At 37.9% G+C, this 23,953-nt stretch overlaps 1 protein-coding gene across 1 annotated transcript in view; it reads left to right on the top strand.

Annotated features, from left to right (window-relative positions):
- Window positions 1-15,296, top strand: part of b4galt5 (beta-1,4-galactosyltransferase 5) — a 29,865-nt gene extending 14,569 nt beyond the window's left edge. The window contains exons 2-9 of the mRNA XM_087780798.1: window positions 2,832-2,951; window positions 4,525-4,638; window positions 5,026-5,153; window positions 7,288-7,404; window positions 8,222-8,409; window positions 8,477-8,599; window positions 8,872-8,973; window positions 10,897-15,296. Coding sequence (XP_087636924.1) covers window positions 2,832-2,951; window positions 4,525-4,638; window positions 5,026-5,153; window positions 7,288-7,404; window positions 8,222-8,409; window positions 8,477-8,599; window positions 8,872-8,973; window positions 10,897-11,044 — 1,040 coding nt within the window. The 3' untranslated portion in view covers window positions 11,045-15,296. The remainder of the gene's footprint in view (window positions 1-2,831; window positions 2,952-4,524; window positions 4,639-5,025; window positions 5,154-7,287; window positions 7,405-8,221; window positions 8,410-8,476; window positions 8,600-8,871; window positions 8,974-10,896) is intronic.
- Window positions 15,297-23,953: the final 8,657 nt, after the last annotated feature.

Raw genomic sequence — 23,953 nt, 5'->3', positions numbered from 1 at the left:
TCAGCTCTTATCAGAGTGCACCCAGAACAGGACCAATAACCTCCCACTGCTGAGCTATCATTGTGAAGTTAATTGCCTTTTGGAGGCAAAGAACGAAGGGATGCGTTTCATTTTTTTTTGCGTCGTTTGCCTTTTTTTTTTTGGTGCGTATTAACCTGGCGTTAATAATAAAGTGCGGTGGTGACTCTTGGGCCCGGAAGCGTCTGCTCGTGCCTGCGATCCATCATTTTGATTATTCACTTAAACAATGGGAACAAACGGACTTTGACAGAAAGTGATACAAACCACATTATGGAGAGAGAGAGAGACGCCGGCGCACAGACATGAAGAGGAGAGAGAGAGACGGAGGGACGGATAAGTGGAAAGATGGAGGGATTGCGATACAGGAATCGGGGAGGAGGAGGAGGAGGAGGAGAAGGAGGAGGTGGGCTTGGCTGGTTCTGTGAGCGATATGGAGGACAAGGTTGTTCAAGGTCTTCTGTCATGCGTGATAGGTTACAGTGGTTAATGCAATAAAGCAAGTGTTGGCAGGACTACCGTTTTCTCTAAGAGCGTAAGTGGAAGCCTACAATCATATCACCTGCTTTCATCTTAATTCATTAAAATAGTTCCCCAGGCTAATCTGCACCAGAAATCAAACATTTAAGATAAATTAAATTATCTATCTTTATCTATAACGGAGACAGTTTGGTTACCCTCCAATGGGTCCTTCGACTTAAAAATGGCCGCCATTAAGTGATCCATGTCTACTACTCCCTTATTATTAGAGCGACAATATTGAATATGCTTATTTTGTTAGCAGCTTCTGTGTCATTTTTCCGATCGCCCAAAAAAAAAGATGCTAGCACCTTTTAAGTCCATGTAAGCATGTTAAAGGGACTATAAAGTATTTGAAAGTCTTTGTATTTTTTAAATTGAAATTGTATTAACTGACATATTTTCTTTAAGTGGTTCCTCTTGATGGGTTGTTCTTGAGATGTTTGTCTTTTAAATGAACTCCAAATTAAATCTTGGGTTATATTCAGGTCGCCTCAGTACCTTTTTAGTGTTTTTGGGAATATTTCCAAGACAAACTACTGCCGGATATTAAAATTAAAATGAGTTTTTAATTGTTATCGTCACCGTCTAAAGATATTTAAAGAACATAACTATGTTTATATAATAATGAAATACAGATTAAATGTTTAACTTTCTGCTAATTATTCAATGTAAATTCCAGGCGTTCTCTTTGTACATCCTTGGTGTGGTTAAACTGAGCTTCATTTGTGGTTATTTTATAGCTGACTTTTTAGCTTTAGCCAAAGTGTTGGGTGCAACCTGTGCACTTAAATATGGTTAAGATCAGGTTTTTATTTTCCACAGTTTCCAGAAATCCTAACAAAAACAAATTGGCAGTGCAGGAAAGGGCTACCTAGTTACAAAAAATAATAGTTCAAAGAATAACAATTTTACACAAGCTACTATACAATAATTGTTCTTGAAAAATGTAAAAAAAATAAAAGCTTCTGTTTTTACTTTTCAATCCTCATTTTAATCTTTCCCCCTCTCATTAAACTCAATGTTGCAGCTACATGCACTAGGCAATATATTTGTTTTATGGTTTTAGAAACCAATTGGTTTGAGGCTACAGGTGAATCTGCTCTGTGTTTAGTTGGCATGTGATGGAACTTTAATATAGACAAGTCAATCCGTGGTCCAACATATAGGCTGTTAATACGCAACCATATGTTTGGAAAGAAGACTCAACCTGCCAGCAGGACGCTTCAGGACGCCAGAACCCTTTAAGCAGTTTCCATCATATGTTGCCTCCTATTGTTCATGAGTGTGTTCAAAACATTCACAATAATCTTTTTTTCCTTCTAATATGACCTCATGTTATTGCAATAATATATTTTTTAAACTACACGTGGGCATGTTTCATGGGTTTCACCCGTTTCTGCCTCGCCACCGGGTCTCTATTCTTGCAAGCCAGGCGGTTTCTATGAAACAAGATAAATGTGATGGGAACTCTAACACAATTACTAACGGGCGAATCGGATCAAGTAGATTTCAAGCTCAGCGGTATTACGCACACCCTCGCACAAACCCCTCATTACGGCCTGTAGACATTTGTAAATGGACTCGCACTTACAGAGGAGATCGACTTGAGGTTTGCTTAACGTCGGTGTCATAGAATTCACGCCCTTTTCCGTGATGAACCCGTTTTAAAATAATGTACATGTGTGTAGAAAGGATTACGAGATTAAGAAATATTCATGAGTTATGGTGGAAATTGTCATCTAAGCAGACTCACATTCATTTTAAAATAGGAAAAGCAAGTTTCATGGCCAGCCAGGGCTTTAACTATGTACAAGAGGTTACAAATTAAATGATATAGGTGTTGAGGCAACACTGGCCCAAGTTTCTCTCCAAGCAGGGGAATTTCCCAAACACTTACTTCTTTCAACACCGTGGTTTCATGCATGACAGGTTGAACTACACATGCAGTTCATTTTCAGAAAAGACGGAATGAAAAATTGCTGTTTAAGCAAACGAATAAAAATGGCATGCGTAGCACTTTTTGCCTTCTACCGTAAAATACAATGTTCGTAGAATGCATCTCATGACTTTATTCATGAGCCACTCCTAGCTATGTTGGATAGATTGAAAGGGACACCCTGGATAGAAAGCCATAACTCATCCAGGACAAGCACTCCAGTCATATAACTCTAGGGACAAAACATGGAATTATTGGATTAAACCGAAGAAGAGTGAGAGTTTAAAAACCTGTTACCTACCTTGTTTATATTTAACAAATATTCTTACATGTTTTTTCCTTTTTCTTTCTGCAGTGAATGAGTATGTCTTCATGGTTCAAGCCAGAGGGATCCAAATTCGAGAGAACATGAAAAACATTGGCGCTCAGGTACTGGAGCAAGTGGTGAGGGGGGCCTACAACATCAATGGTACAGGTAAGATCGTCTACTTGAATTTCATCTTTGAATAAAGTTTTTTCCCAAGAACAAATGTTTTTTTTTCATAAAATCTCTTGGCTATTTTTAACACATGCAAATGAATGAATCTGAATAATTGACCAGCAAAAACATCATACTTTTTTTTTTATTGTGACCCAAATATACAAAGATAGTAATTGTTACAAGGTGATGATTTTTATAATTTTTAGAATAACTGCAGCTAGTATTATTTTATCAAGTAGCTAAAGTAGCTAGCTTAATGTTCTTAAATTACCTCCTTTTCTAATCAGCCTCATGTCGACTAAGGGTTGGGATTATTTTCATTATTTTAAGGAGTAATCTGTTCCTTTTTAGAGTTATAGACAAAAATGTTTGTTTATTTTAAAGTAGCGACTGGAGCTCAGTTGTCTTCATCTTCATACTGTCCAAAAAGTCAAACTTAAAAACATCCAAATATCTCCGTACTCGCCTGTAACATCCATGCTGTATTAAAGGCCCGACATGAGGAATTGTTCCAGAAAAACTTGAATAAATCTATACTTTAGGCTTGTTTGTGGCAGAAGCTGCTACAGAATCAGCCTAAATCATGAGCATTGTCACTGACACTTGCAATGTGTTGAATGAGGAAAGACTTCAGGCAGGAACTGAGATACTGGGATCTTTCGCTTCACACAAACTTGAAATATACAGACCTAGTTCAGTTTTTTTAAGTTGCAACAAAATTTAGACATTACAGACGAGCACCGTTGAGATATTTGGATGTTGCAAGTGTTCTTTCTGAACAAAGATAAAGACAAGAACATCAGAGTTGCTACTTTAAAATTGAGTCACATTTTTGCCCAACTCTGAAATTGAACAGATTACTCTAAATAATCCAAACCATTAGTCGAGTGAGTGAGTGAGTGACTAAAAATGAGTGAAATTCAATTTTTGGGTGAATTATCTCTTTAATATTACATTTGTGGGGGAAAAAAAGGGTGAGGTTTAGCTTGGGAAACCGATTGCGAAAAAAGGAGAAAATGAATCAAAGTAAATGAGAACTTCCACTCTTGAGACATTAACTCATGCAATGTTGAGTAAAGTCTTCTGCTGTTTGTGTGGTAAATGATTTTGCAATAGCTGAGACATTTTCTTATTACTCATGAAAAGGCATTACAGGTGTAGAAATAATGGGCATTCGTCATCATTACCATAACAAGGATTACACACACACACACAGACACACACACACACACATATATTTATTAGTGTCAAGTTTTTATAATGAAATGAATAGTCTTTTTTAATTAAAAAAAAAAGGAAAAAATGTTGTCTCAAAGTTTTGTATTTGTATTTTCAATGTCATGGAAACACGTATTATGTTAGAAACGACTCTTCTATCTAGAGCTGCATCTATTTGGTTGAAAAACCTGATCACTACACCTTTGTTTGACTATTTTTTTGGCCAAATATGAGGTCATATTTTCATCAACCAACCTTAAATCAACGCGCTATAATCTTATTTCAAATTTGAGCAGTCGGTACTTGTGAATACTGCCACTGGCCTGATGAGGAATATGTGCGATTCCAGATTACGCCTATGACTACAACATGAGCGCGAGTGACGTTCCCTCGGCCACATACCTCCCGGAGGGCTTCACATACCTCTCTTCACAAGTTTGCCCTGAAAGACTGCCGTCTATGAGTGAGTACATACACGCCGTGCGCCTCAGTTATGACCTGTCATAAATCCTCGCAGCTGGTCCTCACATTCTCTTGGTTACGGGCCTGGCGAGTCGATCTTTATTGGCTTTTCTAATAAATAGTCCGAAAATGAGTATTGACTGGATTGTAGGGTTGGATTTATGACTCTAGCATATCTTTCCAAAGAGAGAGACTTTGGGGAAAACCATTTCATGTGATCAGAATACATATAATGCTTAATTGTACATTTGTAATTAGTCTATTTTGAGTACACAAAAAGATTTTCCTCTACTTTTATCCATCTTAAATCATGATACTATGGTAAACATAGTGGATTGCAGTCTGGTTTTTAATCAATATCTTTTCTTTTTTTTGTCTCCCAACACAGCGGGTAGACTAGAGGTGAATATGAGTGAAATATCATTGGCTGAAGTTGAAAAATATCTGCTGGACAATGATCTTCCGATGACCTCCGGGGGATACTGGAGGCCCAAAGACTGTTTACCGAGGTGGAAGGTAAGTTTGACCATCCTCTACGTCGAGTCGTTTTTTTCGTGTGACGCGAGGTTTTTGGTAAAAGCACGCTCAATCTGGACTGCAACCGGAGACGCCGCACGTCCCCAAACAGTTGTCGCCGCCAGGTTTGCACAAGGTCGTGAAACTAGCAGGGCCAAGTCACGAACAGACAGGACCAATTAAGATGGTCAGTGAGCAGGAACCGAGCCAGGTTCCCAAAGAAGAAACAGCCTCCAGTCTCCACCTACTCACCTGCACCTTTATTGTTGAGTGTTTATAATCCAGGATTTAGCCAGTGTGAGGCAAGAGTGTTGTCTGTAGGGCAGCAGATTACATGTGTTGCAATGTCGGACATGTGGGTTAGCTTTGATCGCAGCTCTGGTGTGTATTCATCGTCGGTATTCAGCAACACTGCATTCAACATTCATTGAGTACTATACAAGCAATATGTTGTGTTTCCAACAATGGCAATAAAAGTTAAATGATTCTCGCCGTATAGACAACTATGGTATCAAAGTAATCTTTTTTTTAGTGTGATCCAAGTGTACTTTATTTTACATAGCAGGTTAATTTGTTGAACAGGTTATTTATTTCCCAACTTTGATCGAAAGATAAGATAATTCAAGTATTTTACTTGCTAGCTCAGCTAGTCAATGATAGTGCAAGCTACATTTACAGCTACATTTGAAGGGCTATTAACCATCCAAAAACCCTTTGACTTAATCTTTCTGGCGGGTTTTAAAAATATATATATTTTAGGGATTAGAAACAAAGCTATTGTCAGGACTCAGGGCAGGAAACCCAAATGCAGAGGCAGGAAACAGGAATGGTAAACGAACGGAAACAGAATCTACCTAAAGGAACATGCACTATAATAGAGCAAACCACATACCGTAGAAGTTAACGTTGCGACAGAGACTGACAAACAAAAGGATGGTTTTTAAACACACAGCAATCGACAGGAACAGGGGTCAGGTTAGACGAAGAGACAGGTGACAAGAATCAATCAGGTCCGGAGCACGAGAGGAAGTTAACAAGGATCAGGGCTTCACAATAAAACCAGGAAGTGAGACGAAAGGCAACATAAATAACAGGACATTTTCTTACATTAATTCTGAGGGGGTCTTAATATAACAGATGTTTTTTTAGTAGGAAAAATACTTATTTTCTGTCTTGGCCTGTTCTGGATGTCAATTGAAATGTGTATGTTGTTGTTTATAGAAGGTAGGATGGATTCCTCTTTCTTCATCAGGAATGAGTTCCTCCTTCATGTGGAGTCATTTATACGTCTGAGTTGTTAAAGTATCTGGAGCATGAGATTGACAGATGGATCAGCGCAGCGTCCTCGCTTTAATTGTCAGTCATGGTGACGCCTCAGCTCTCAATCTACATTTCTACCCTCACGTCATGTTGAGTAAAATTGTGGAGACAAGCAAATTCAAAAGCCAGTCTGAGTTCCTTGATCCCGATTGCTTTGCGACTCCTCCCTGTTGATCTGTTCCAAAAAGGTCCAACTGGGAGGCAAACCCAGGGAAAGAGAACACTCCACCGTTGTCTCGGAAAAGCTTTGTTAATCCTCTTGGGTGAAGAAAGTCTGAGACTGATGGGAAACACTAACCTTATGTGTGACACTATTGTGTTACTCATCTCATATTGTCTGCAAAAGATGATTTTTAATGTTCCACTTTATTATACCGCCCCATTTCGTCGAGTACCGCTCCAGTGATGCAGTACTACAAGCCATCTGCCTTAGACCCATTTTCCCCCTCAGACTCTGCTGTACATATCATCTAATTCTTCATTTTTTTTTATTGTTTAGAGTCTGCAATCTTTCTCTTATCTACTGGCGTGTTCAGCATTTCTTCTTAAGCCTGCCGTTGACAGATTCCCAGATCAAGAGAAATTCAAAAATAGAGGATCTAAAACGCTTCTAGTCAACAGAGGCAGAGAGAAGTGACACACCTTCCAGGACCTTTAGTGACTTGTGTCTTCAGGATTTAAGTCGGCTCTCTTTGTAGATCTGCTTCAAACTGGAGAAGGATTTCATCAGACAGTTTTGCAGCTACTCTAGAAATAACTCCTATGGATTTCACTGCTGTTATTCTAACGTCTGTGTTCCCTTCTGTGTCTTTAGGTTGCAATATTAGTCCCATTTAGGAACCGACACGAGCACTTACCCATCCTCCTCAGACACCTGGTGCCAGTGCTTCAAAAACAACGACTCCAGTTTGCCTTCTATGTCATAGAGCAGGTACGTTCTTGCAACTCTCCACACTTGCAGGAAATGAGAAATATTTAACAACCAGTTCTGCATCATCTGAACCAGGTGTTTTGAACTAGATCCAACAAGAGTTTGAACTCAATCAGATTCCTTGGAATTTTTCTCTAGAATAACTGTCTATTTATAGATTATATCTGTTTCTTAGCATGTCTTTACACTTCCTTTAATGTCACATCAACCTGAATATTGAACTGCAAAAACCATCCGACGTGTCACGTAAAATGTCAGAAAAGTATATTCTATTCTGTCTGAAGAGTTATCTTTATTATTTTACTATGGGCTAATAAACAAACGGCAAGTTTTAAAAACTTTTATATCTCTATATGACATGAGATGTAACTGTGATTTTCTATCACACAAGACTCTGGAACCTGTATTCTGTCAATCATCAACCAAATGACATCACTGATTTTTTTGTTAGGACAGTGAACCGTGTGCTGAGATCACAGAACATGACATTGATGACAATGCTTTTTTTCTACCTAAAATACATGTATTTATTTGTTTACTGTGTATAGATTAGAACATTCTCGAACTGTGAATATCAATATGATCTGTTTGATTTGAATTCTCAAAAGTTAAGCATGCTAGGTGATAAATATATATTCTACACTCTATTTTCGATTTGAGCATATTTTAGAGACTAAAATAAACTCCAATTTAATCTGCTAGATGTGCAATTCTCTTCACTTAGTCATAATCAAATCCATCATGTGATGCAGGAGGTTATAAAGCTACTTGTATTACTCCTGTTAATGTTATTTTCTGCCTCCAACCTTCTACCCAGAGTGGCACAGAGCCATTCAACCGAGCCATGTTGTTCAACGTGGGCTACAAAGAAGCTATGAAAGACCTGGACTGGGATTGTCTGATTTTCCATGACGTGGACCACCTCATGGAGAACGACAGGAACTATTACGGCTGCACGGACATGCCCAGGCACTTTGCCGTGAAGCTGGACAAATACTCCTACATGTGAGCACTTGCATGGCTGCTTGCCTTCCCTTTATGAAATTAATGCTTTGTAAATTTGCTCCCACAGGCTTCCGTATAATGAGTTCTTTGGTGGTGTCAGTGGTCTGACAGTGAGACAGTTCAAAAAGATTAATGGCTTTCCTAATGCGTTCTGGGGATGGGGAGGAGAGGACGATGACCTCTGGAATAGGTGAGCAGAACACACATTTAGCTCTCTTGTTAGTCACCTGTTAAACACCCTTAGTATCTATAGGTAAAGACAGCTGTGCAAGCTCATCTATTATCCATCCCTCCATGATCCCATTTGTTTGTATTTCACATGTGATTTTCTTTTCCAGGTTGTATCATGTTACTCCGTAATGGCATAGTTTGATCTTTAACAAAAGAAATAATGTTTCCAGTGACGTCCTCTCCTGTTTGCTATGCTGGCTTGTAGGCTGACAAGTATCAATATTATTTTAGGGTGCGGTATGCCAATTACACAGTAAGCAGACCACGAGGAGACCAGGGTCGGTACATGTCGATTCCACACCACCATCGTGGAGAAGTCCAGTTCCTGGGGAGGTCAGTGTCACGGTGCAAACACACACTCGTGTTTCAATGAGTCTTGGTCTCATGTGATGTAAGCCAGTCACATGAAAAAGGCAGTCCAGTGACTTCGAGTGAATTTTAGCTCTTTCAAAGACTTTGCATGTGATTTGCTTCTATGCTTCAGGGCCCAATTCCTGTCATGCTCTTTCCTGTTAGTAAAAAAAAAAAAGTGTCACATGTTTATAAGTTACTTAATAACCTGAATTCCTCTTTCTATTCGGTTTCATTTAGTTTATTTGCTAGTTGTGATTGAAGCCTTTAGAAGTCGTTGACCCCGAAGTGTGTGCTGCCGGGCGTTGACACCTTACTCACCGTCAAAACCATCAGTGGCATGTGACTTTACTATTACTAAGTATAGATGAGGAAACGCTTTCTTCACATGATTGGAAAGAACATTCACATCTTTTCTATTTTAGTTTTTTCATTTATTTAAATTTCAAAAAATTCATCTTGGTTTTACCTTTTTATAAATATATTTGTCTATAGGTTATCTGTTTGGTTTTATGTTTATTTAAACCAGCGATACGTTATAAATTAACCAGCAATATATACATTGCTATTATTGTGTTTTTGAATGTTTAAATACAAAAACACATGACAACAAATGTAGGCATTTTCAACTTTAATCATTCTAAACGACATAACATCCCAAACGAGGCGATGAAAGCAAACTTTTTTTTTAAGTAATCAACTTTGATTCTTTGATTTTATTATTCAATTATTTTTGCAAATTTATAAGATATATATAATAAAATGTATGTTTTGTTTTTTTTCAAGCTTAAAAGAAAACATGACCTTCTAATTAAAATAAAATCACTTTTGGATAACTTTCTAGCTGAATAAACACTCAACATTTAAATATTTTTAAAGGAACACATTTTGAACTTTAAATCGTGCTACAAACTCTTGAATTCCATGAATAACCAAACTGGGGCGATAAAAGCAAACTTAAAACTATTCTTCTTATTTAAAAGTTACAAACTTTCATTCCTGGATTTTATTATTCAATTTTTTCACTAATATATAGCTTACATTTCTGTATTTTCTTTATTGGTGTGGTAAGACTGAGCAGCCTGCTGGTCTTTCCACTCAAGCTAAAAAAAGAAAACCTTACCTTCTAACGAAAATAAAATATATATTTTTTAATAGCTTTCTATTTAATAAACAATCAACAACTATATATGTATCTATATATATTACAATTACATTTAAAAGATCTTGCTCTCTTTTTGTGTGTCTAAATAAAACGAATACTGTACATTTTCAACTTTAATCATGCAAAGAACCCTTAAATGACATGAATAACCAAACTCGGCCGATAAATGCAAACCTAAAACTTTTATGCTTATTTAAAATGATTTATTATTCAATGTTTTCGCTAATATGTAAGTTACATTTCTGTATTTTCTTGAGTTTCATGTCAGGAGTGAGCAGTCTGCTGGTCTTTCCACTCAAGCTATAAAAGAAAACCTATAAATAACCAAATAACCATACTGGGGCGAGAAAAGGAAACTTAAAACTGATCTACTTATTTAAAAGTAACAAACTTTTGTTCCTTGGTTTTATTATTCAATGTTTTCGCGAATATATCATTTACATTTTGTACATGTATTTTCTTTAGTGTAGGACTGAGCAGCCTGCTGGTCTTTCCACTAAAGCTTAAAAAAAACAAAAACATACCTTTTTAACTAATCAATTTTATTTTCCAACAACTATATACCATATATCACTGGAAAGCACTGGTTTTCTGTACACTGTAGACACCACGGCTGGTGAAACTAGTTTATGTTTGGGTTACGCTTTTGCAAAAGCGCTCGGGGGGTGAAAATAATTCCCAATGAATCCATCATGTATGTTCTTGTAAAGGCCTCTCACTAAACTTGTTTCCTTCCACAGGTATAGTCTTTTACGCCACTCAAAGGAGAGACAGAAAGTGGACGGTCTTAACAACTTAAACTACTCACCCGTCATATCCCGGAAGTCCCTCTACACCAACATCACAGTCAGCCTGAGCAGAATGCTCGCACCTGTGGCCGACTACTGACCTAGGTACAGATAGACTGCCAAAATCATCTGGGAATCAAGAGTCCTCTGGGACATCAGCCATATCTCACCAGTTGCAGCACTGCTTACAACAATGAATCCCCTTTTGTTTCTGTGTGTGTGTGCAAGAATGGAGACTCAACAACAGTGTGTTTGATAAATCACAAAAAAAAGGTAGGGATCTGTACTTGTTTGTGCCACAGTCCATTACTTTTTTTTTGTCTGGGCTTAAAATAGTCTTTAGTCTCCACATGCCTTTTTCACCATTTTGGCCTTCAGCATTCATCATTCGTTATTAGATCACCCCTCCATCTTTGTGCTTGCTTATGAAAATAGGCCAGAAAAAAACAAACACTGGAATCGCACACACTCGCCACCCATGCACGCTTGCGACGAGGTGTTTGACTTACACGGTCTGACGTGGCTACTAATGCTTTCATTTCTCTTCACAAATGCAGTAAACACGTGTGAAAACTCTCTGCATGCAGACACATAAGTTACAAACAAACACCTGCAGCTGGTCCTGCAGAAGGTATGCCAAATCGTAAGAGATGAAAATACCTACATGAGATCGAGTGTTTTGAATCATCTGATGTTTCAGAGTGTGTTGTCTTACAAACTTTGTGTTGCAACGTGGACGTAGATTTTTGTGATGTTTTTTTTTGTTTCGTTTTTTTTTCGCGAGAGTGCGCTCGCCTTGTTGGCAATAAGCTGAAATGTTAGACGACAATTCCAGAACAAAAACCTCCTCACAACACAGATGCAATAGCACAGGTGCTAGCGTTTCCATCCTGGACTGCAGAGATGGAGTGACTGCGTATGCAAACTTCACACTCGACTCGTTTGCCTAAACAAACGCACAGCCTATCGCAGGAACCCGTGTGTCTGTCCCCGAGTGAAAGTGAAGGAGCGCTATGCAAATGCATTGATGCATCCTGCTGTCAAGGTTTCTGAGAGGTTACTTAGAAACTGTACAACGGTGGATGTTTTCACACCTTCAAGTGGTTTATGCGAGGCTGTAACGATGACGGCAGATGGTTGACACATATTGAAATTGAAACCTTTTAACAAGGGATTTTTTTTAGTTGCAACTGAATCAACATCAGCCACATTCTTTTCCATTTTAAAGGTACACAATACCAAACTTGTCTAAGATACCGTAAGTTGTCCACCCTCTTTGCAAACATGCTTGAACATTATTTATCTATGCTTAGAATGAAAGCTGCTCGAATTTGACATGGAACATCAACCAGATAACCTAAAATACATCAACAGAAAACACAGCAATACATAGTGACTTCTATTGTTAAAGAACAGAATTAAAAATGTTTTTTTAATTTTTTTTATTATTTGTATTTTATTGATTATAATTGTCTAAAAGATTTGTTTTGTCCACAAAAGTGACATTTACCTGTGCTTTGACACATCAAGATGCTTGTTCACGTCAAGATAACTAAAAAACAACAACTGGTAAACTAGTGAAAATTAATAAAACAAAAATTCTATATGAGACCAAATTGTTGCTGAGAAACTAGCTCCTAAGTATTGTATGTATTTCATGCACCTATTATTCTCTTGTCAGTCATAGTTTTCCTTTTTGCTTTTTTAAATCTGAGAATATGTAAAAATTATGAAGAAATTAAGCTTGGTTCAGGTGCAAAAAAAAGTTGAGGACCCCTGAGTAAAATAATAGAAAAAATATTTAAATAGATTTAATTAATTTATGATATCTGCAGATGATTACTTGTTATGTAAATTATATAATTCTTGGTATTGTGCTTATTTTGTTCGTAAATATCCATATTTATTCATTTTCTACCGCTTTATCCCTGGAGACTGGAGCCTATCCCAGTTTCATTGAGCGAGAGGCGGGGGACACCCTGGACAGGACGTCAGTCTGTCACAGGGCACACAAAGACAGACAAATATTCACACACACAATCATACCTACGGACGATTTCCCCAAGTTCTCAATCAACCTCTGTATGTTTTTGGACTGTGGGAGGAAACAGGAGTGCCCGGAGTAAAACCACGCAACATTGGGAGACCATACAAACCCCACACAGAATAAATATCCAATCAATTAAAATTGTGGATCCATTTAATCAATGTAATTCAATCAGGATTTCAAAGTCAAACATTTCCCGTTACCGATTTCAGCCTCGATCACTGTCTGGATTGTGACGATACAGCAGTTTTGTTTTTTGTTTTTTTTTGCTAAGAGTGTCTACTGTTGTGTGAAAATGTAATGAGAAAAATGTGTATCCCGGCCAGTAAGGTTACATTCTTGCTAACACTGTTCCGACAAGGGTAGTCACCACTGGTAATTGTCCCGTAAGATATGACAGTGTTTATTATCCCGACATCCCTGTACTGTAAAGATAGATATATAGACCATAATATTCTCCTCACTGTCGACCCTCATCACTTCATTTCACAGAAATCGCCTTGTATACATTTCTTAAGATGTATCTTTTGGGGAAATGTGATTTAACTAATTGTTTTTGTTCACACGCGACGAGGCTGGACCTCGTTTTATTTATTTAATCTTCGATGGATTATTCGATATCTGGTTTTTATTTTACTTGCAGTGGATGTGATGATTTAGTAGGTGAAGTATGACCGAATGTGTGTGACATGCACTGAATTTTGTGTATTTGAAGGAGGTTTACTTAACCCTAGGTAACATGTAGAGCAGATCTATCGGAACAAGAAGAGGTGGTGGACGCCATTTTGTGTGACGACCACAGGAAGAGCAAGGATTACATTGTAAAAAATACGCTCGATGTCACTGAGCACCATCCAAAAATATGTATTCTTGACATTCAAAGCTACTTTTTTCTACACTGTAATGGAATAATTAAAGCGAAAGAGAAAAAAATGAAGACAGATAACAGATTATTTGAATGTATATAGAAAAGATACTGAAGTAAATTTAAGGCTAAGGAATAAGTGGACCACTGAAGTGGTTATTGGCAGCTCAGCAGAAAGAAATATTGGTCTGAGATAAGATTTATTTCTAAGCTTGGTGTATGAATGCTTTCCTCTGTTGCCTTCAAAAAAGGCTTGGAAAAAAAGAAAATCCAATGATATCTGTGTTGATTATTCCATCTAATACACCTGATATCTCTCTAAAAAAAAAAGAAGAGGTTCTATTGACCATGTTTTTTGTGGCTCAAAGATAAGATAAATTGCCTCGGGCAGATGACCCCATTTGCTCTCTCGGTCATGTCGGTGCTCAGTTGACTTTGCGGTCTGCTTTTCCTTGTGTGTTTGATTGAAATGGCTGAACCCCCGAAACTGGTTTGACTGCCCTCCACTTCATTTACTCATAAAATGTTGCACTGATTCCATTTTTTTTCTTCTTTTTTTTTTCAAGAAAATAAAAAGTGGCAGGTTCTAACCTCAATCAGGCCTCCCGATAAAAAAGGATCCTCGGATCACTCTTGCCTCGATGTTGTTCAACATAAACAAGCAGCTTTAACCACCAAGCCTGGCTTCGGTTTTGGTTATAAAAAAAAAAAAAAAAAAGAACACAATAGGGCGACGCAAGAACAAAAATTCAAACATGGATTGTTGGTGACGTAAGCATGCACGTTTTCATTTTGTGTCTGAACCAAGACCAGGCCCTGCTGCTCATCGAAAACCCATGATCTTTTCCATCCATTTTGTGCCAGTTTGAATGACGGGTCGTCCCCTGACGCGACTGGCAGCCTTAATTTATTGCAGTGTTTTTTTGTTTTCCACAAGTTTTTATTTTTTATTTTTACAAGTGAAAATATTTAAATTGAAGAAGAGAGCATATCTAGGAAAATGATCATTGTAAATATTGTCGTGTGTAGTGTTTTAGAAATTATATAAGGTCTTTAAAAAAAAAAAAAAGAAATAACTCAGAATCCAGAAGAAGGTTTTGGAGAGGTTTTGGCTGCAAAATGAACCGGTGCCATTTAAGTGCTTTTTAGAGCTCACACACTGCAGTGACATCAAGGTTTTTAGGGCTCTTCCCAGCCTTTATTCCAAAAAAGCTAGAGCATCTCATTGTAATCCGACTAACTACAGAAGAGGCCCTCTTATAAATTGGCCTACCTCTCTCTGATATCAGCAGATGGTGGAGAGAGTTCATTGTCCTTAATTCTGCGTGTGATATCTCTATGATAGTGACAAGAGTCGGGGTACGGTGTTGGCCAGCAGGAAGCGCTCTAGGACATTGACATCTCAGCCAAATACACCATATGCTCACGAAGCAGTGAAAACACAGGCACCCCAACCAGCAACACAATCTACTCCAAATCCTTCACTATTTTTTTCCCCCCTGTTTTTGTATGAAAGCGAATTAGTTCAAATAAATTAAAAAAAGAATATTGAGTGACATCTTCTCTGATTGTAAGGAGGGACATTCTCCTTGAATTGAAGCCATTAAAAGCCACTTGTCTAAACTTGATGTCAGCCTTATGTGGATCTGTCTGTGTATTGGCATATTATCTTTTGATTATTGAAATTTGTATGATGGAAATTTTTCTTTTTTACCATCATTGTAACTGTCAAAGTACACCAATAATAAAAAAAAAAAGAAATGTGTAATGAGACGGCATCTGTGTGTGTTCTTGGATGATGTAACCTTTTCTATAATTCAACAATTTTTAGGAATCAATTTAAGCGTTAGGAACTTAACACAACGACCACTATCACGATGTACTAAATAAAGTCAAGTAGCTCTGCTGTCCTTCACAAGAGCGTGTGGTGAGTGGAGGACAGGAAGAAAATGGACAGAAGAAGGAACTACAGGCAGCAGGAAAAAGAAAAAAGAGTAAGAAGGAACTGAAACCGAATGGAAAATTAAACATGCAAATAGAAAATAGACTGGAATAACATAGCTATGAGTGTGCTTTATTCATGGAACTCAACACGATAAGAATTAATTAGAATTACACACGAAGAAAATATCTAGAAATAAAGATCAGAAACCATAGAGCGATATGAGGATATCAAAGAATAACAGAGGCCCATGTTACTATCGTTCAGTATCTGACACCACGTAGTGGAACAAGGAAGATGATGTGATTGGCTGCTGGAGTCGATTGGTAATAGGTTCTGGTAAGATTTTAACTGTGAGGGACATGGAAAGGAGCACAGAGACTAAGGAAAAACAAAAACAAAGCACCAAATGTGAATTTGTGACGTATAAATACTTATTTATTAAGAACATAAATACAGGTGTAGCTAGAGCTTTTTCTTGGAACATTGTTTAAATGCCCCAACTGTTAGATAATTTAACCAGACGTCAAAGCTAGCATTTTTTTCACCTTTTTTATCTATTAAAATCTATTACAAGTGATTCATGCTGATGATTTGTTCAATTACGTAGGTCTCTGCTTATCTATAAACGCGTATGTGGCAGGAACACCTGGGTGAAGCACGTGCAAGAGCCTCACGTTGGATCTTCTAAATAAAGCACTGAATTGTCCCTGACACAAACTGTGCAGCTACAATAACTTGATCAAATAATTAAATCAGAATCAACAAATTAAATCAGCATCTTGGGACCAGACTGTGCTGATTAAAGGTCAACTGATGTCGAACGCCAACTCTCCTGACTCGCTCACATGTTTCAAATGTTGAAGTCTTCCTCTTCAAGATGCAGTAAGTCCCTCATCATGACCATGTTATTACTTTATCAAGTCCGAAATCTCTGCGAACAAGAGGTTACAAGAGCGGAGTCCATTATGACATAATTATGGGCTTCACCCCTCCTCAAGCCAGCTGTTATCACGCCCTGCTATGTTTATACAACGAGTCCCTTGGGGGTGAAGACTTCAGGAATTGGTTACGTGCTGTGACAAACCTCAATGCTCATCCAAAACAAAAAAGTGGGCGGGGCTTAAGCACATTTTCTAATGTAAATTTTACATTGAAAAGAGAATTTTGTACAAACAGACACATACTGATGATTCTCACTTAAATCAACATATAGTTGCCTATTAACAACAGAACTACTACTGAATACGACCCGACAGCAACTACAGAGCAACGAATCGCAATTGATTTAAAAAGTTTAGTCTCCATATTCATTCCTGAAGAGTCATTTTGGCCCAAAGCATCTCTGTGGTTTGTGTCAAAATATATAAATTCCACCTCATAGCACCAGAGTCACTTTTCTTTTCTCATAAAGGCTTCATAGATAACATTGTCTAAAAATACTGTGAATCGATGATTTCATTCTCCAAATATTGTGGTTCGCAAGAATATGAGTTGCTGGGCTCAATCTGGTCCTTTGACCTTTACTCCAACTCATCCCAGCTGTTGAAAGTAAACTGAATGGTCTTAAGTTTAACTTTATAGAGCAATCCATTCATTCCAGTCTTATCGTGGGTGTGCAGCATAAGACTTTCCTCTCCTGAGCATCCTGGTCTTCTGGAGGAATACCAAGGCGTTCCCGAGGTCAATGCAGAAATATTTACTCAACAAGCTTCAGAATCCAGCTTTTGTTTCAACCCTCCCGTGAGTCAATTTACTTTACTGACATCATGGCTCTCCTCCAGGTTCCAGTTTACTTACTTTACTTCTTCACATGGTTTTGCCATGTGACTGGAATCCTTAAAGAAAGTAGGCTTCACTTCTCTTCCTCTTAAATCGACCCTTTTTTTTTACGTGAAATGTGTGTAAATCATTTTCTAAGCAGAAAAGTAGTAAGACACTGCATACCTCTACCAAGGAGCTAATTTCCTCACATCTCAAGGACGCATGTTCTTGAATACCACAACACCATTAACGCACGGATAAACACCCCCTCCATCACCTCCTGCTCGATTGGTCACTATTGGGTCCAGAGCCTTGAGCCGCCTCAGGGACTATAATAAACACAATGCTTTTAAATCACACCTGAAAAAAAAAAAAAGAGTTTGTTTGTTCATTGTGATTCACCGTGTTATAAAATAATCTATTTTGACTTGTGTTTTACTGTTGTTTAAATCTGTGTCGTGTCCTTAATTGTTATGAATCTGAGCACCACTATAACATTATAGAACGGGGAACATATTAACTATTTATAACCTACCTATACACTTGTGTATTAACAGCAAATGTATTAACCATTATAAAGTACTTACCCGCACCTTGTTCATAGTGACTATATTCCATTAATATCATGATCTCAATATCATTGAGGAGTTCACGCCAAACAATATCTTAATTACTTAATTACGTCTTTCTAGTACAATGAGATAATTCCTTCATAATTACCTTCTCCATTAAAGGAAAAAAAGCAGTATAGCATCATAATTACTCAAAAATGAGTATTTGTGAATATTTACGGTAATTAGGATGCTGTTAATACTTTTTGAAGTCATAACTGTCAAATACTTGTGAATTAAATATGAATATGCTGTCACTTTAGAACAGGGGACAAATTCACAAATAGAAATTTGTATTTTTGATTAACCCTTTTGATATCTCTGGGTCAAGGCAACCTTAGGGGCCCCGAAACAAACGTGTTTATGTTATTACTCACCTTGTACGTTCACCTTGGCCCAGAGACAATACAACGGATAGCACAAACACATTTGTTTTTGGGGCCTTCGGGTAACCTTGACCCTGAGACAAAACAAAGGATACCACAAACACATTTGTTTTTGGAGCCTTCGGGTCACCTTGACCCTGAGATAACACAAGGGATACTACAAACAAATTTGTGTTTAGGGCCTTCGGGTAACCTTGACCCTGAGATAACACAAGGGATACTACAAACAAATTTGTGTTTAGGGCCTTCGGGTAACCTTGACCCTGAGACAACACAAGGGACATGGTAAACACGTTTGTTTTCGGGGCCTTCGGGTCACCTTGACCCTGACGTAACACAAGGGAAACCACAAACAAATTTGTTTTTTGGGGCCTTCAGGTCACCTTGACCCTGAGATAACACAAGAGATACCACAAAAACATTTGTTTTCGGGGCCTTCGTGTCACCTTGACCCTGAGATAAGACAAGGGTTAATTAGGATACTATTGATACTTTTATAGTTGTCTTTCTATCCTTAAAAAATACATGGTATTATTAAAAGTAAATAACTTCTCTAATGATACCTACACATAATAAGGGGTAAATAGAGAGTACTTAGTTTATTACCAAAGTTATCTTGATTTACGTCTTTATTACTTGTTAATAATCAGTCAATAAGGTCTTGCTCAAAGTGAACTTCTAGTTTTAATGCTGTTAAGGGTAGATTATAGTCACAATGAACAAGGTGTGAGTTGGTTATGATGGTTAATATGTGACTAAACTATTGTTAATACACATATAAATAGCTAGTTTATTAATAGTTAATGTGTTGTCTTCATGAAGTTTTAAAACACTATAGTTGTCTATAGGATATTCAGACCCTCTTGGCCCAGATCTACTGAGGTCCAAAGATGCGAGCAGTCTTGAAACCAAACTCCTCTGATTAGGTTCACTTAGTAATAACACGTTCCACTTACTCTAATCTCGCTGCTCAGTCCATGTGCGTGCCTGTTAATGTGCATGCGCACATTCTGTTTCCAGAAATAACTTGAAGGCCTGTTGAAAATGTCCAGCCTGTCACCCTGAGAGTGGAAAAAAAGGAGACCAAGCATAATGGGATGCTTTGATAGGAGGACACTTAGGATTCATTGAATCAGAGCATTTCCAGCCCTGTGGCATCCACCACATTAGGCAAGAAGCTCAGAGACTTAACTGACGTGGCAGCTGATAATTTAATTAGGCTTTTGGAAAAAAAAAAAAAAAGCAAGAAGGGGCTTCTGAGGAGGAGAGATAGCGTAAAACGTTTGTGTCCGTTGCTTGAGATCAATCTCGACGACCGCTGCTAGACAAACATGTCAGTGTGTGATAGGGAGTAGGAGGGGCGACGTTGGCATCGGGACAAAAGGCCCGGGCTCCGGAGTCGCCTCGTCTTAATGGACCGGGTGGAACTCGAGCCCTTTGGTATGCTAACAACATTGTCACTCGGACAAACACAGAGGGCCGCTCTTAAGATCTCGAGAGTCGTCCTGGCATGTGTCTACAAACACGGTCGTCCGCTATTAATTCATCCACACGCGTCTGCTTCTGCTTCTAAAGTGCGTCCGACTTGAGTCCCGGCGTCCTTTTACTTACATCACCATCCATTGAGATAATGATCCAGATCTGCAACTTCTGGTGCCTCCGCACGTGTTTTTGAAAAATACCGCAAATACCTGTCATGAATGTCACGTGAGTTCATCATTCTGATTCTTTTGTTAGTCATACACCATTTTCTTGGTGTCAAAACTGCTATCATGGTATCATGAGTCATGTTGACGTCATGTGAGATCCTGATCAGGGATTCCTATCACTTGAGGGTGGCAAACCGGTACTTTTGAAACGTTGCTGGTGCTTAACCCTGGTGTTATCTCAGGGTCATGCTGAAAGATTTTCTATTCTATTCTAATTGTAAGAACAGGTTCTTTGTCTGAATGAAGGAATTTGTCCTGGACGAAGAGATCAGAGATATTAGCGTATTGATCAAAACGCAGATTACAAGAATACTCTCATCGATCGAAGCTTCGGACACAACTACGAAAAGAAGACTCCTCGATACCTCTTCTGTTCTGCAAAGGGCTTTCTCTTGTTGCCTTACATACTGTTTTCAAGGTCAGGTCAGATACAGGTGGTCTCAGATCCCCAGTGAAAATAACAGTAAATCAAGACGTCATAACCGAAAACGTAACCGGGTACACGTTATCTCAAAAGGGAGACATTCCAACTGACTTGGATTTTTCGTGTTATCTGGATTAGAAACAAAGTTGGACTGTTCTTCAGGGTCGGGGAAAGTCCAGGATACATTAACGATGCTATAATTTAGAGTCTACTTAAAGGATGAGATTCATGGCTACGTGTCTTCCTGTGAGCCTTTCATGTATAAACAGCATGTCGTGAGAAGAGTAACATAGAATATAAGTCGTAAAATATAAGATATTATAATACGAAGGCCCGAAAGAAAACAAACATGTCTGTGGTATTCCTTGTGTTTCTCTTGGTCAATGTGAATAACCTCAGCCACTGCATATGTATTTCTGGAAGCCAGGAAGGTCGTTTACCTTGACCTAGAGACAACACAAGGGATACCACAAACCCATTTGTTTTTCAGGACTTCAGGAGATAACAAAAGGGTTAGACCAGGCGTGTCAAATTGGTCAAGAAAAGGGCCGAGACGGTTCAGGTTTTTGTTCCAGCCAGTCAAGCACACATAAGTTATCAAATCAGGTGTCATTGATTACTGTCTTCAGGCGCCTGATTGGTTGAACTATATGTGATGGACTGGTTGGATCCAAAACTTGCACCGTCTCGGCCCTTTTCTGGACCAGTTTGACACCTGTAGGTTAGACAATGACTGCAAAAATAAATAAATATCATATATATTTTCTGTCTGTATTATTTCGGGGCCCATTGTGTCATTGTCAAATATTGAGTTTAATCTTATGGTTGTCGTGAATAAGGGTTTAAAATAAGAATACAATATCCGATAATAAAATACTTCTTAGTAAAAATCTATTCAAATATTGGTTATCCATTTTAAATCCAGGGTGAAGAGATTGAGTAACATTTCTTCTAGTATAAGTTTAAGAGTAACTAGCAGTTGTTCCATTTATTTATTTTTTGTACTTTCCTCAAAGCTCTTCTAGTCGTCAATTGAATTTGTTAATGGTGTTCAAATACACTTACCTATTATCTATTAACTAGTTCATTCTTTGTGCCCCACTGCTCCGGGGTCAATGACTTGCAGGGGCTTTTATCTCAGCAAACATTTACCCATCTGTCTAACATACCAAGAAACCCTGAGCGAAGAGATGACCCACCTAAGTTGAAGAACTGATTCTAAATCCTGATGAAAAATCCTCAATTCCTATGCCAGGCACCAAAATTAGCTCATTTTTGGACTGTGAAATTGGGTTTTAATGAATAATATTTTGGTCGAGTCTTCCCCTGATGCAGAGGAAGAGTCCACCTGCTGTCACAGGCCCACAGTGGTCATCCTCTTGCATTTCAGCACACATTCGGTTTGCATTACTCGTTCTTGTTGACGCGAAAAAAAGGCCTAGAAACATCTGCTTCCACATCTCATGAGATGACACTTGAATCTTGATGACTGTCCTTTGCTCTCTTGTCATCCCCGGCCCTTGTCACTTCTCAGTCTATCAGCTTGTAAATTCCTACACAGTGAGTCAAGCTCATCCTCCCGGCTCACTTCCCCTCTGAATCCACTGTGTCGAATCCATTTTTTTCCCCCCTAAATCCATCCTATTTTGTGTATCTAGTTTTGTTGCTTCACAACTCCCTCTTCTTTATCCCTCCATGTCTTCCCTCGTGAGGTATCAAATGCTAAAGCAAGTGCCCTTCAACCCCTGACATCCTCGCCGAGTTTGCAGTTTTGTTTTATGTCTGTGCTCTGCTTTTCATTATGTTCCTGGAAATGGAGGCATGTTGTCTTTAAAAAACTATGTGCTGATGTGGTGTCAAAGATTGGCTGACAATGCAGCGGCGGTGCTAAGTCAACCTGTTTTTTTTACGGCTCACTTCCTCTGGTTGAATCGGTTATCAATGAGTCTCGTCTGACCCCTGACTCAACCCCGCTATTGTAATATCCGCAGCACATTTCCCGTAATGACCTGACTTTATCATACAATTACAGCACATGTGGAGAGATGAACCACAGCTGTCACAAATGAGTCCTCTTAAGCCGCTAACGGTGTATTTACAGAGTAAAGTCATCACCATTAATAATAATTTACAATGTAAACCACAATATTACAGCAAATAAAACGTGGATTTATGTGTTAAAGTAATTAAAAATGTTAGGAACCAGATAGCATAAATTTCTCACAAAATTATTATTAATCTGTTTCGGAACAATACAGCTATCTGCTGTCCTAACAAACTGATTTAAATGTGACGGCCATTGCTATTAAAAAATAATTTTGGATAAAAACATTGGTTGCAACATGTTGCTGCTCTCTGAGTGCCTTGTTTTAAGCATTTAAAAAATAGCTTGTTGTCTCTTTAAGTGTCAGTTTAAGTTGTTTTTTCTACAGTGGTACCCAACCACCATTACCAGCTGTTAGGGATGTGTTACCAAGTCACACAAAAGCAAAGAAAATGATTACTGTCTGATAGTTTTTGTATTTAAAAAACACACCAGATTTTTTTTTCAGCCTCTAACTTTCGAACACCAAACTTCTTGTTTCGATCATGTTTATTCAAAAGAAAATTTTAAAAAGCTGGCAAACTAGATTCAAACTAGATCCTTGACAAACAGCACTATTAAAGTTTGATTCATTTTTACATTTCCATCTATTTTTATTTTGTTTTTCATAAAATACCTTGATAAGCTTTATATATGCTGCAGCCTGTTTTGTGCAATACATGTTTGGGTCTAAAAAATAAATAAATAATTAACAAAAAATATGTTTCTTTAATTGTATTTATGTTCAGGTAAACATTTACATTTATTTTTTACCATTTTAGGCCACTTCCTTGATCAGGAAGCTGGAAATCGACTTAAAGAGAGGACGTAAATATTAAGTATAAAAAAAGTTAATTTTGCTTTTCTGCTATGTATTTTACCTTTTTTTGTTTTGATTTTTTATTTTACCGTGGAAAGAAATAATAATAAAAAAAATGTTAATAAAGTATATCATGGAAGACAATAAAGCAAACGCCTTAATACATTTTTTTAAAATAAAATTAAACGTATCTAATAATTTTGAAACTTACCTTCAAATGTGTCGCCACTGCATATACTTTACCTGCCTAGTTTTCTCAGGTGAATCCTTCTATCGTCATTTAACCTTCATACCGTGAAAAGCATATCAATGATGTAGAAAAAGCAACTAGAAATGTCACCTTAATGGCACAACAACA

This window comes from Callionymus lyra, chromosome 19 (assembly GCF_982586985.1).
Source record: "Callionymus lyra chromosome 19, fCalLyr1.hap1.1, whole genome shotgun sequence".
Lineage (NCBI taxonomy): Eukaryota > Metazoa > Chordata > Actinopteri > Syngnathiformes > Callionymidae > Callionymus > Callionymus lyra.
The sequence above is the reverse complement of the archived record's forward strand: the minus strand, read 5'-3'. Positions and strand labels throughout refer to the sequence as shown.